Source organism: Abramis brama (genome assembly GCF_963993115.1).
Source record: "Abramis brama genome assembly, chromosome: 17".
NCBI lineage: Eukaryota > Metazoa > Chordata > Actinopteri > Cypriniformes > Leuciscidae > Abramis > Abramis brama.
Genome location: NC_139979.1, coordinates 32,552,500 through 32,567,503, shown reverse-complemented (window position 1 = coordinate 32,567,503; position 15,004 = coordinate 32,552,500). Strand labels below are relative to the sequence as shown.

The window sequence follows — 15,004 nt, the reverse complement described above, 5'->3', positions numbered from 1 at the left end:
TGATTTATACTTATTTGTCCTTTTTTAAGGAAATTCGTCTTGAAATGTAAAGCCGCAGTGATATACACTAAACCACAACACAACACTTGACTAGAGATGCACCGACGTATCGGCCAATAATCAGAATCGGCCGATTGAAGCTATTATTTTACGCTATCGGCCAATTGTTTAAAAACAGCCGATGATCAGGGCCGATTATATTCTGTCTATCAAAAGGTGTCCGACTGCAACTCACACTGTGTGTGAAGAAAATCTCTCCCGTGTTGAATTTAGGCAAAGTTAATGTGACAATAACGCATTAACAGTTAAAAATAGCTACATAAAAGCTTTATTTGACCCTCTTAATCACCCGTAGTTCAAGCCAGGGTTGCCAGATCTACTCTTTTTCCCTACACCAAGCATTATTTGTAGCGCCTCCCATCGCTAACAGCTTTGTGCTTTCTTCTGATGAGAAAAAAAGGCTCAGCTTTCAAATTCTGTACATTTTATCACGAAATTCAAACAATAAATGGCGTTTTGACCCTCTTAAATGTGACGGATCTCTGTATCGCCTCAGTTCAAGCAGCAGCGCGAGTCTTTTCTTCCACTTTAATAAATATAACTTAAAGTTATATATAGAAAAACATGCATGAATATCAGAATATCAGAAGCTTACTGTTAATTATACATGTATGCTTGAATACATTTGCCATTAAGAAGTGGGTTACACTTTATTTTAAGGTGTCATTGTTACAGTGTAATTATATATTTAAGTACTGAGTAATATTAAGCAACTACATGTACTTACATTAGGGTTAGGGTAGGATTAGGGTTTGGTTGAGGGTTAGATGCATATAATTATGCATAATTTACTGTTATTACTATGGTAAGTTCATGTAACATATGTAACACTGTAAAGTAAAGCCTTACCCAGAAATGTTTATGAAAACTACCTTATATGTGCAACTGAGTTGTATACAAACATTTCTGCTTTTATTTGAGTGTAATTATTATATCTGGAAATAAATAGCAGTTGAATACAATAGCTCTGTTGTTAATTTTAACCTCTAATATTATAGTGTGCCAAATGAGAGCGTTCCCTGGATAGTTTCCAGCATTATTTGGGAGAGATTTTGTTTTTCCTTCAGAAAAATCTAACTATCGGCATCGGCATCACCCAATATCATTCTGAATAGAAATTTAGTATTGGTGCATCTCTACATTTGACACATCACCAAAAAAAAAACACACATTATTAAAGGGTCCATACGACACCATTTGAAGCCTAAAAAGCTTATTGTGCATTAATCCTGGTCTGGATTACGCCAACGACATGATGGTTCTTCTGTGATCGCGGCACATTTAAAAAAGCGCTGAATTGAACTCGAGTGTGGATGAGCTGAGCATTTGAGAGCTGCACAGATGAATGGACGCGTTTATGGGGATATTTCCATTGCCGTCGTATGGAAAAGATCCATGAAACAAAAACACGCATGCTTCAAGCAACACAAGGACTAAATTGTGAGAGAAATTGTGAGTGGAGTATTTTGAGTAATGTGACTGCGAGGTTAGGATGGGATGTGCTCTGTGGAAGACATCTATCCATGATATCTGCCTTTCCATTACAACGGCTTCCATGTGCTCAGATAGTTGAAATCGCTGGGAGAAATTCCCTGTTTGCTCCTAATCCGGCTGATTTCAGATGTGCAGCTGGGATCCGGCAGTGGGAGGCATTTCCGTGTCAAACGTTTGTTGATTTTAAATCCAGACCTTCTCTGATGCTCGGGTCTGAGATCTCTCTCTCCGGCACCCTTCATGGATTTTAGATGTACATGTTTAGATATACACACACACACACACGATGATTCTTTGGATGGTTTTTGCATCTGTTCAGGGATCTTCCCGTCGTTCAGCTGAAGATTGAAGAGAACAGACTCGGTTCTGAGCGAATGGTTCTGTGGAGCCAGTTATTTTTTAATGATTCGGTCGAACTGATTCCCCAAGCGTTTGGAGATCGGCTGAGCATAAATAAGAGGCTGAGTGACTTGCGCTAGGCAATATAGCAAAGAAAAAAATATATAATTTATAATTTTGCTCTTTCCCACCACTGATGAGATTTACCGTCAGTTATGACAAATTTCCTTGCCATTGACGACTGTTTTGATGGGTTCAGATCAGATGGTTTGATCAGACTTAATCCGATCCGAAGTCTTTGACCAAAATGATTTTTCTCAACTTTTTGTTCAATGTTTGTTCTTTCTCTGTTCTTGTACATATTCATACAAAAAAATATTCTGGGGATCATGAAAGTTTTGTGAATATGATCAAAAATGCATGCACAACTTTTTTTTGGTAAACACTGGCAGGGAAAGAGTTAATCTTTTTGTGTTTCAGGCTTTCAGTGATATTCAAAATCACAATATTTATGGATTTGTTTTTTTGTTTTGTTTTTCAGTGGAACCAGAATTTAGGCCACAATTTCAGCAACTAATGCAAGAAGTATTTAGATTAAAAAAATTAAAATAAAAAAATCATCTGAAGATATAATGCCATATTCAAAATGTTGTAAATATATAATTTCCAAATATTTTCTTCTGGAACCAATTATAATGAGATGTCTATTAAATTTACAGCATTAAGGTGTGGGTCGCATAAGTTTTGCAGGCAAATAAAATTCCTTTTGAAATGACTGGATTTCGATGAAAATTCGCTGAACAACAGAAAATGTGGGTGCACCTTTAAACTGGAAAACATAAATACCCCTAAAATACACAAATGCATACATTTATTCTGATTGATTTTAATCCTTCCCTCTGGTCATTTTGACCTGTAAATATTTTAGAAAAAATTAACAAAAATTGAGTGTTCATTCGGAGAGGTCCAAAACCCCAGGACTTTTGTCGCAGTCGAACCACGATTACACTAAAAAAGGATTTATTTATTATTTATTGATCAAATCTAGTAATTTAAAGGTAAATCTGAAATAAAAATAAAATAAAAAATAAAAGAATAAAATAAGCTTTCTGGACAAAAAAAAATTAAGTATAATTTTAGGCCTTCGGGTCATTTTGGCCCGCGAGGGAAGGATTTGTTACAAAACGTGAGGGAAGGATGAAGGTCAAGTAGTGATAATACTAGCACTGTTTTCTCAAGCATTCAAAACACTATTGTGTAATTAAATCTTTAAAAAAGTTTTTCACCTCTGACCGCAGAACCCTAAAGATTCCCAATGCTCTCTGCAACAGATCAGTCCACAAACCTGCGTTCAGTGCATGATGGGACGGTTCTGCTGGGTCTCATCCAGGCTCTCGTGGCCTGTTAAACATCAGCATCTGGGTCTGCAGGTGTTCGCCCTCGCACTCGTTCATTTCTGCTCAATCCATCAGTGACACACCGGATCAGTCCATCATAGATCATCACACCTTATAGATCAAAGTAATGTAGGATTCTCTAAGCCATCTGAGCATAACTCACACTCGACCCATCAAACACACACACGCTGCGCTCTGATCTACACCGACAGCAGTCAGAGCAAACCCACATTAGTTATTCCATAAAATGTGTTCTAGATAATGAACTAAATTTAAAAGAGCCCTTTAAAAAGCTGTATCCCAGAAGAAGAGAATTGTATATGACAAATCTGTTTAAAATGACGCTCCCCCGTTAGACAAGCTGTTTATAGGGTTGTCCACTGCCAAGTATCCGTCATTCAGTTCCTCAACCATCGGAAAACCTCTCACTTTATTTCACTATCCCTTATTAACTCTTTCCCCGCCACTGATGGACATTTCCAGCTTTACGTGTTACACGTCTTCTGAAGGAGTATCTGAATCTCCTGATCAAAACACAGGCGAAGAAGAAGCAGAAACAAGCGATATCATATATAAGCAGATGCATATGTAAAATAACATCAACATTAACGTCAACATTAAACAGTATATACATCAAAACTGCCTAATATTACTGAGGGAAATGTCGAGCTGTGAAGCTGTTGATGGACTCGATCTACTCCATCTGTGTTTCTGAATCTGATCTGAATGTAGTCTTTGACAAAAACATGATTTTTGCTCAAAATGTTGCTTTTTTTAATGAAATGTGCCTATTCAAGTGTTAATAAAAAATAATGCATTAAGCTAGAATAAAACTGTATTGTTTATTTGTTTAAAAGCAGAAGGTCTGTTATTTCTTCTGATATATTGCATATTCAGATATTCATACAACAAAATATTCTGCGGGACAAGACATTTGTGTGAAAATGATCAAAAATGCTGGCAGGGAAAGAGTTAACAGACATTTTACAGTTGCGCAATCAATTATTGTGTCACACTTTATTTTGGGGAACACATATTCACTAATAACTACGACTTTTGCCTCAATAAACTCCTAAATACTGCTTATTAATAGTCAGTAAGGTAGTTGTTAAGTTTAGGTATTGTAAAGGGATGTAGAATATGGTCATGACGAATAAGGCATTAATATGTGCTTTATAAGTACTAATAAACAGCCAATATCCTAGTAATATGCATGATAATAAGCAACTAGTTAATAGTGAAAATTTGGCCCTCAAACTAAAGTGTTACCAGTTATTCATAATTAGGTGACAAGTAGAGTATTTCTTCATTGCATATGTTTGCAACAAAATGCTCTTGAAATGATCTCGATATAAGGAATTACATGCAAGTCAATAAAGTTGTTACTTTACTTTCTGGTTTACTGGTGGTAAACTGGTCCACCATGTAAGAACAAAAAAACATGACATGAAAAGTTGAAATTATCAGATACAAAGTCACATTAAAAGTCGGATATAATGGCATGCTAAAGAAACTGACATAAAAAGCTATAATTATGACAAAAACAATTCACATAAGTCATATACAAAGATACTTAGTCATTATGAGATAAGTCAAAATTATGAGATACAATGAAAAATGGAAATTATAAAGTCATTGTGACAAAAGCAATTTAAATAAAGTTGAGATACACAAGTCATATACTAATATTATAACATAAAAGTTGAAATTATGAGATAAAAAGTAAATAATTGTGACATTCCAACTCAAAATGATGAGAGTAAAAGGTCAAAATTAATATAGTAAGATACAAAGTCATTATTATAAGATAGAATTCAAAATTATGACATAAATCACTTTTAGAATGTATGCACATCTTGACGCCTCCCTTCAGCATTTGTATCCCAAACTTCACATAATAAACAGGTGGATGGAAACAGCGGGTGTGTACGTGACCTGTGTGTGTGTGTGTGTGCAGAACGCAGCTCGGATCGTGCGGGCCCTGTTCGAGATCGCTCTGAGGAAGCGCTGGCCCGTCATGACCCACCGCCTGCTGACGCTGTGTAAGGTGATCGACAAGCGCCTGTGGGGCTGGGCTCACCCGCTCCGACAGTTCAGCTCTCTGCCCTCGGCTCTGCTGTCCCGCCTGGAGGACAAGAAGCTCACGCTGGACCAGCTCAGAGACATGGGCAAAGACGAGATCGGTCAGTCTCCGCTTTACACCTCTCAGCTTTACACTCGCTCATAGACGGTTAAAGTCAGATGTGCTGTTTTTCATTTAAATCTAGAGTTTGCACATGTTTCTGTGTTGGTAGGCTTGGGTTAGGCCATAGAAAATATCATTAACCTGATATAAAATCAGTGAAAGTCTATGCAATGTCCCGTGTGTGTGTGTGTTTGTGTGTGTGTGTGTGTGTGTGTGCGCGCGTTTGTGTGTGTGTGTGTTCACGTGCATGCGCGTGGTGTGTGAGTGCATGTGTGGTGTGTCTGCGTGTTTGTGTGTGTGTGTGTGTGCGCGTTTGTGTGTGTGTGTGTGTGTGTGTTCACGTGCATGAGCGTGGTGTGTGAGTGCATGTGCGATGTGTCTGTGCATGTGTGTGTGATGTGTGCGTGCGTTTGTGTGTGTGTGTGTGTGTTCACGTGCATGCGCGTGGTGTGTGAGTGTATGTGTGGTGTGTCTGCATGTGTGTGTGATGTGTGCGTGCATTTGTGTGTGTGTGTGATGTGTGCGTGCATTTGTGTGTGTGTGTGTTCACGTGCATGTGTGTGGTGTGTGAGTGCATGTGCGGTGTGTCTGCGTGTGTGTGTGTGTGTGCGTGTGTGTGAGCGCACGTGTGTGTGTGTGAGTGCACGTGTGTGTGTTAGTGCGCATGTGTGTGGTGTGTGAGTGTGTGTGTGTGTGTGTGTGCGTGCGTGCGTGCGTGTGTGTGAGCGCACAGGTGTGTGTGTGAGCGCACGTGTGTGTGTGTGAGCGCACGTGTGTGTGTTAGCGCGCATGTGTGTGGTGTGTGAGTGCGTGTGTGTGTGTGTGCGTGCGTGTGTGTGTGTGAGCGCACGTGTGTGTGTTAGCGCGCATGTGTGTGGTGTGTCTGTGCATGTGTGTGTGTGTACATACGTGTGTGTGTGCATGAGTGTTAAAAAGGCTTATAAAAGCCAAAACATGTTTTTATTTAAATCTAGAGTTTTGCACATGTTTCTGTGATGGTTTAGGGCTTTATTATCATTAGCCTGATGTAAAATCAATGGAAGTCTATGCAGTGTCCTCACTAATTCAGTGAAACAAACGTGTGTGTGTGTGCAGGTCACATGTTGCATCATGTGAACATCGGGCTGAAGGTGAAGCAGTGTGTTCATCAGATCCCTGCCATCCTGATGGAGTCCAGCATTCAGCCAATCACGCGCACCGTCCTGCGCGTGCGCCTCAGCATCACCCCCGACTTCAGGTGGAATGACCAGGTAACCATGGCAACCGCATCCAGGGCTTCACACACTGCTGTTAGTCTCTGGAATATCGGGACGTTCAGTTCCTCACACCAGCCGATCCCAAACTCATCCACACTAAATATTCAGGCCTAACTTGATGTATTTGAGTTACATATACAATTTCCATCCATTTGGATTACACAGTTTTACATAAACAAACGAATAAAGTTAACGTGATGCTTAAGTGTCAGTCATACATTAATGTTAAGATTTCTACTCTCAAAAACTCATGGAATAGTTTATTAATTATCTATAGGCATCTGTTTGATTTTATTGAAATAATCATACTTTCAAAAATGCATTTATTCAAATTGCTTAGAATCTGCATAAATTTGTTCATTAAAAATCTGAAAACAATTACATTTATTCAGTTAAACAGACAAATATATATATATATATATATTAGGGCTGGGTATTGACACAAATTTGACAATTCGATTCCGATTTGATTCAATATTGATTATTTTGGATATCACGTACAACACATGGCAAATCTCTTCACTAATGCTGTAACTACAGGAGTCAGTTGTAGCCTTCTAGCCTTCATTAGCCTACTATCATTGAAGGTAAAAATGAACTGATTTGTATACAAACACTTAAATTACACTTTTATTTATTTTTATAATAATAAAGTTATATGAAATATAAACATTTAAATGGTGGCTGTCATAAAAACTTGCCAGATTTATTCAAACATGCATTAAATATTGAAGAACATTAAACATGATAATGAATATGTAATATATGTGCATATATTTAGTAAAATGCTCCTCTCTAGAGTTAATTTTTCCAGCTGACTAATGAGTTTATGGATATGGTTTTTCTGAGGTAAATTTGACGTTACATGACATTGTTCACAAGCTGTTTTACTGACGTCTTTCCACGGTTGAAACACTGATTGGGCGATTCCATGTGACATGATACGGACTTCGATAAGTTGTACTCTATCTGTAACACACTTTCAGATGCTCATTCATGTTTATTCCTCACTTTAACTGGTGTTATTAAAGTGGAAGAGAAGATCACATGCTGCTGCTTCTCTAGAGCTGAGCCAGAGCGATCTCACGCCACAGCGACAAAACAATATTTATGTTTTTGAATTTCATAAGAAAATGGACATAATGGATTTAAGGACTTGGGATTTAAGAATCGATATCGGTTCGTAAAAATGAGAATCGATTAAAATCGAGAAATCAATATTTTTTACCCAGCCCTAATATATATATATATATTATTATTATTATTATTATTTTCGTTACAATTATTTTGTTGTGGGTCCACTACATTGTTGTCCAGAAATTGTCTGGAACTCAAATGTTTTTGCGAGCGAACGCAAAGTTTCTCAAGGGAACGCAAAACATTTAAGAGAAAACGCAACAAGCATTGACAATTTTTCCTCTCCTCTCATATTTTTCCATCACCATGTCCCTTTAGGGTCTCCGTAGCTTTGAACATGTTTTGGTGAAATATTATGATGAGGCCCTTGGCAATTATGAAACAATAATGTAATGAAGGGATGCGCAGTCTGAAAACTTTAGTACTAAAACATTATATTTGTAATGCCCTATAACTGTATATGCTCTCCCCTTACACTAAACTTAACCATCACAGAAAACTTTCTGCATTTTTACATTTTCAAAAACTTCACTTATTATGATTTATAATCCGTTTTCCTCATAGGGACCCAACAATCTTTGTGGGGACATTTTGTCTCCATGATGTAGGGTTTACCAGGACCACACATACGCTCACTCTCTTACACACACTCACTCTCTCACACACACACACACACACACACACACTCACGCACTCTCTCTCTCTCTCTCTCTCTCTCTCTCTCTCTCTCTCTCTCTCTCTCTCTCTCTCTCTCTCTCTCTCTCTCTTTCTCTCTCTTGCTCACACACACACACACACACACAGGCTCACAGTAGGTTCTTTAGGATCTGAAGGCATCATTGATTTGTCGTCTCCTCCCCTGTGTTTAAGAGCACAAAGGCTTGAATAGCCCAGATCTGTGTGTGTGTGTGTGTTCTCCTGAGGGCCACAGATGGGCCGCTCTGAGTCATGTGACCAGAACTCCTCCAGCGTGACACCCAACAGCTGGAAGACCATCAGCACACACTAATCACCCGCCAGTGTCCTCGCTCACACACATTAACATGGCATTAACAAACATTACATAACGCTTCATCCACTTAGTACTTCATGTACCTAATATATAATGGCGTTCACTACCGTTCAAACATTCGGGCTCAGAACCATTTTTATTTGACCGATCATAATGCTTTTATTCAGGAAGGATGCATTAAATTATGACTAAAGACATTTATAACATTATAGAAGACTTATATATTTAAATAAATGCTGTTCTTTTGATCTTTCTATTCATCAAACAATAAAAAAAAAAACTATCACAGTTTCCACACAAATATGAAATGGATAATAATCAGAAATGTTTCTTGAGCATCAAATGATCATATTAGAATGATTTCTGAAGGATCACGTGATGCTGAAGACTGGAGTAATGATGCTGACAATTCAGCTTTGATCACAGGAATACATTAAATTGTGCTATGTGTTTTCAGTGCATGTTGAAGAACGCGTTAAATATGGCCATAGTTCCGGTTTGTAGTGTGAATGAAGCTGTGTGATTCAGATTAGATTCAGATTCAGATCAAACAGCCCAAGCATGATTTATTCACACCATGAGCAAAGTCATCCTGGTCATCCGGACGCTGAGCCGCCTGACGTTTGATACGTACAGTATATCACTCGCTTTAACCTAAAACAGTCTACAGCCCAACAAGCTGTGAAGATTTCACTTACTTTTCACTCAATGCGAGCCATCTGAGACAGTTATGAAGCGGTGATGGAGATCAGCAGGAGTTCAGACGAATGTCAAGTTCCCGACGGGATGTTTGTATGCCAACACTTCACAATAAGGTTCATTAGCTAACATTAGTTGACTACCTTAGTTAACATGAACTAAGAATGAACAATACTTCCACAGCATTTATCATGAAACAGTAGTGTCCACTTTCAGTCGTTCTGGCTTGTTCTGGCTCTCACGGCTCTTCTGGTGTGGTGTTGCACAGGTCCACGGGTCGGTGGGAGAGCCCTGGTGGTTATGGGTGGAGGACCCCATCAACGACCACATCTACCACTCCGAGTACTTCCTCCTGCAGAAGAAACAGGTACATCTGATCACACACCAGCAGAAGGAGCGCTAGATTACACGCCTCACCTTTAACCGTAATGTAGCGTCGCTGTCGGGAGGAAACCTCGTGTCTCCAAAAACACAATCAGGGTTCGTACCGGGTGATTACAGTGCTTGAAGTGAAATTAAAAACCTGGAAAACCCTTGAAAACAGACATACAGTGTTTATGAAAAGGTACTTGAAAGTGCTTGACTTATTGAAAGACAATAAATGTGAAGATAGTGTTTAATTTTATTGATTAAACAATCTTTTCATGCAAACTTAACGCTGCAGCCCGTCTGATATCGATATACAGCCATTTCGCATGGCCATGAGTGTGATGTTCCTCATATCCAAGTGTATGATACAGCTTTCCTTCTTCAAATCATATATTCATGAGGGAAAAAATCTGTTTGAATAAGAAAGCGATATATTTGTCATAGTATCCTTTGTACCATTTTGTTTTATTAGTTTATTTTTATTTATCTAGTTACTTTTTTTTATTTATAAATATATATAATAAAGATATTGTTTGATAAGTGAGAACTCTGATTGTAGTCCTCGAAAACCCAAAAAAAATAAAAAGTAGTGCTTGAAAAGTCCTGGAATTTCACTTTTACAGTATCTATACGAACCCTGTCAATGGAAAAACAGTGTTTTTAAATAATGTAACACTGTGTTGTCAAAGGTTTCAGACACTTGCATGTGTCATTATACAGTATAATTAACATTTGACCAAAATCAAGCTTAAATGGAGGTTTTTGACCAGGGAATGTCAAACTACTGTACATGTTTTGTCCATCATGCGAATATCATCTGAGGCAGTAAGTGCATCGCATTACGTTTTCATCAGCTTACGGGTTATAAGGTTTACTGTAGTTATGTGTGGCTGCTCAGTGTTTCCTCTCATTTGGCCAAAATCTCATGGGATAAAAGCTGAAGTGCTTTGAACAAGCTATTTAAGACAAATGCTAGACAAAGACACTTTTATCTGCTCATCACATACATAAAATATTAGCCTTACAATGTTTCTTGAGTAAGGAAAACGCTGTACATATTCAAAAAATCAGTTCTTTATTTACACTTGCAAACAAGCAGAGACTATCCAAACTGTGTTCATGATAGAGGTGGGTGGAGCTATGAGGTTTGACTGACAGCTTGAGGAGCCAATGGAGACACGAGGTTCAGTCACAAGCTCTTTTAAATCTTTTCATTGGTCAAATACTTGCAGACGTAAAGGTTGACCAATAGTAATGATTTATGAAAAAAATAAATAAAAATGCAGAAAAATGGAGAAACAAGGTTTCTGCCCGACAGTGACGATATGCAGTTTTGTTATTGTTAAAACTTTAGAACTAAAACTATTAAAAATGGTTAATTAATTGCAGTTAAGGTAATATATATATATATATATATATATATATATATATATATATATATATATATATATATATATATATATATATTAGATAAAACTTAAAGAAGTTGCTTTGGCAACTAACTGAAATGAAATGAGTTTAAGTACTAAAATGGCTAAAACTAAAACTAAAATAAAAATTAATTAGAGCTAAAATGACAAAAGCACATAACTGAATTACTAAAATGTATCCTCTATCATCCGCCTCTAGTTATTTTTAGCTGTATTAAACTTCTCATTAAGCTGCTTAATATTGCAAACTGCTATTTTTTACCATTTTATTTTAATGTAAGTAGTACAAACACACTGGTTTGTAGCAGTAATAGTTTCACTGTTATTCTAGTTATTTACCTATAGTGGTGAATGAGTTGAAAGTTTCACACATTCACATTTAACTGGATAATGCTAATATAACACTGACTATCTGCACCAAAATCCTCAATTTCAAACGCTAGTGTGATTTCTTTAGTAGCGGATGGGATTAGGTGATGGACAGTGTGTCACGTGAGCTGAAGATAATCACATGTTCTCTGTCAGGTGTTGAGTGGAGAGCCTCAGCAGCTGGTCTTCACCATTCCCATCTTTGAGCCCATGCCTTCCCAGTATTACATCCGAGCCGTGTCTGACCGCTGGCTGGGCTCTGAAGCGGTGTGTATCATCAACTTCCAGCACCTCATTCTGCCTGAGAGACACCCGCCACACACAGGTGCGTCTCACACACACACACACACACACACAACCGAGACGAGCTGTCAGCAACAATCCTCCTGCAGACACTTTATTCCTTATTTACAATTAATCACTTTAAGTCAGGGTTCACCAATCTCGGTCCTGGAGGGCCGCTGTCCTGCAGAGTTTAGCTCCAACCCCAATTAAACACACCTGAACCAGATAATCAAGGTCTCACTAGGCATACTAGAAACTGTCAAACAGGTGTGTTGGAGCTAAACTCTGCAGGACAGTGGCCCTCCAGGACCGAGATTGGTGAACCCTGCTTTAAGTTAGCGATGCACCGATATGAACATTTTGGCCTATAACCGATAATTCTTCATATTTGAAAGCCGATAACCGATATATTGTTGATAAATCTAAATCCAAATTTGTATATAATTTTTGAGAGCCTGATTACAAAAAGCAAAAATCTCACCATTAAAAGCCATGTCTCAAGCACACAACTATAATGTTTTCATTACAATGTAATGTAGCTTATATGACAAACTTGAACTGTTTTTTCCTTTTTTAAGTGATTTCAATCATATGTCAAGCAATTCAAAAGCATCATGTTGAACAGTGCACATCTCAGAGAGAACAGAGTGTCTCAGATGTCATACATTATTTATAGGCTTTAATATATCAGCCAAATTTTCTTATCAGGCCGATAACATTAAAAATGAACATATATCAGCTGATATCGATATGGTGCCGATCATGGGCGAGGCTAGCCCCTTTTTAGGGGTGCTTCAGCACCCCTAAAAAGGAGCTCAGCACCCCTAAAACTTGGAGTTAGAAATGTTGTTATTCTAAAATTTTTGTTCGTCTTTGACAAGGTTAAATAATGTTCTTCATCTTCAATCCACAGCAGCGCCAAGCAGAGCGCAGGTCAGAAACAGAGGCGTGTGTGTGTGTGTGTGTTTGTTCATCTGAGCCTCATTGGTCTTTCACTTCTCGTCAATGTCAGAATATTTGAGATGACCAATCAAATCAAAGTAGGCGGGCTTTATGTTCACAGAAGCTGCTGAGCGCGAATTTTACATGGAATTTTAGCAGCACGACTGACGCTTCAGTTTATAGTGCGAGTTAAGATGTAAGTAGTTAAACTAAACATTTTATATTTGACAGTTTTTTAGGTCATAAATGTTAAACGAATGACAAAAATAATTAGAAAACTAATTAACTTTTGTCTATTTTCGCCATTTTGAGCTGAAAATAGGCCTATATAACGTGTAATTATGTCATTGTGAGGGGACAAGAAACATTAACAAAGCCGTTTTCATAGGCACAAGATTAATAATGCATGTGTACAAGTTGAGAATTAATATAATACAATTTGTAGCCTTCAGTAAATTAAAAAAGTTCAGCTTTAGGAGGGGAATTAGAGACAGGGCAAGATCAGGAGACTGAGAGAAAAAGACAGAGTGATGGAGATGAGGAGAGAGCAGGTTTTAAATATATTTCTTATCCTTTTTTGGCCTTCAAACGTCTTGAAATGCACATATCAGAGAAATAAAAATGTTTAACCCCATAACAACCTCAAATTTATGACCTCTTTGATTATAAAGCCCTGTCTACGGCCATGTATTAGGCCTAGATCAATAATGAATGTGTACATATTGTGAATGAATTTAATAAACTTAGTTACCTAGCTTTCCTGGTAGCTTTGTCTGAGAAAATGATTCATAAATCAACCTATCAGTTGACCCTATGTTTACTTTCTTCACTGACAGACAAAAATGAAAAGCCTATATCAGTCAAAGCTCAGCTTTAGGAGGGGAAAAGACAGAGCAAGATAAAAACAAAGAGAAAAAGAGTGTGATGCTGATGAGGTGTGGAAAATAAACAGCTGCCCGCACATGGTTTTAAAGCTGTTGTTATCCAATTTTTTTGGCCTTCAAAACATCTTAAAATGCACATATGTAGATCAGAGAAACCAAAATTTTCTCGGGGGTGCCCCCGAACCCCCCTAAATACCTCACATTCGGGACCTCAGTGATTCTAAAACCCTGCCATATGCATGTTACTGGATGAATGAATGAAACTAGTTAATAATGAGCATTAGACCATAAACTAACTTTTTTTTTTCCCTCATTGGGGGCTGAGCCCCCCTAAAATGAAAATCCTAGAATCGCCCCTGGTGCCGATATATCCTACTTGAAATGCTGTGTGGAATGAGGGGCAATCATATGGGGGCATTTCAGCATTTTAAGTGCTAGTCTGTGTTTTTTTATTGCCTTTCAAATTGGAAATGTCAGTTTGTCCCACCACTGCAGAATCACCCACTGTTTCTTGGCAAACAACAGTTCTGAAATTTTATTAAATGGAGTAAGTGACCCAAAAGTCTTTGGCGTAATTATAAATTTGTGTTTTTGCTGCAAGCTTTTGTTTCAGAGGACTATATGTGAGTGGTGCTTCTGTTATGCCGGTCTCTAGATATGGCTCGTATTAAAGCCACTTTACTTTTTTACTTTTTTTATCTTTTAAATGACAGATTTTATGATATGATCTCTTGTGCTGTGTTGAAAATCCTTTGCTTAATTTACTTATTAAATTGCTTGTAAATCTCTCATTATACTATGTTATCAGTATCACCAAACATTGGAGTTAATCTTTCTATCAACTTGTTTTCTTTCAATTAGTGCAGATTTTGTATTTCTTTTTGGATCTGATTGACCGTAGGCCTCAGTGATCTGAGTTTATGCACTTCAGTGTTTTAGTGGAAAAAAAAAATTCCCTAAAGCTTATTCACCTTAAAAAAAAACAAAAAAAAAACTGAAGTGCATAAACTCAGATCAATGAGGCCTATGATCTGTCAGTTCCACACACAAAAGTGACAACTGAAATAACACAAGTTGATAAAAAGATTGAATCCAATATTTGGCAATAACACAGCACAACGAGAGATTTATAAGCAATTTTTTGTA

The 15,004-nt window shown here is 37.7% G+C and overlaps 1 protein-coding gene across 1 annotated transcript in view; it reads left to right on the top strand.

Annotated features, from left to right (window-relative positions):
- The window catches only part of ascc3 (activating signal cointegrator 1 complex subunit 3), a 224,412-nt gene that overhangs the window by 158,942 nt on the left and 50,466 nt on the right, over positions 1-15,004 (top strand). Inside the window, exons 21-24 of the mRNA XM_084088603.1 lie at positions 5,248-5,473; positions 6,571-6,725; positions 9,848-9,946; positions 11,904-12,072. Coding sequence (XP_083944729.1) covers positions 5,248-5,473; positions 6,571-6,725; positions 9,848-9,946; positions 11,904-12,072 — 649 coding nt within the window. The remainder of the gene's footprint in view (positions 1-5,247; positions 5,474-6,570; positions 6,726-9,847; positions 9,947-11,903; positions 12,073-15,004) is intronic.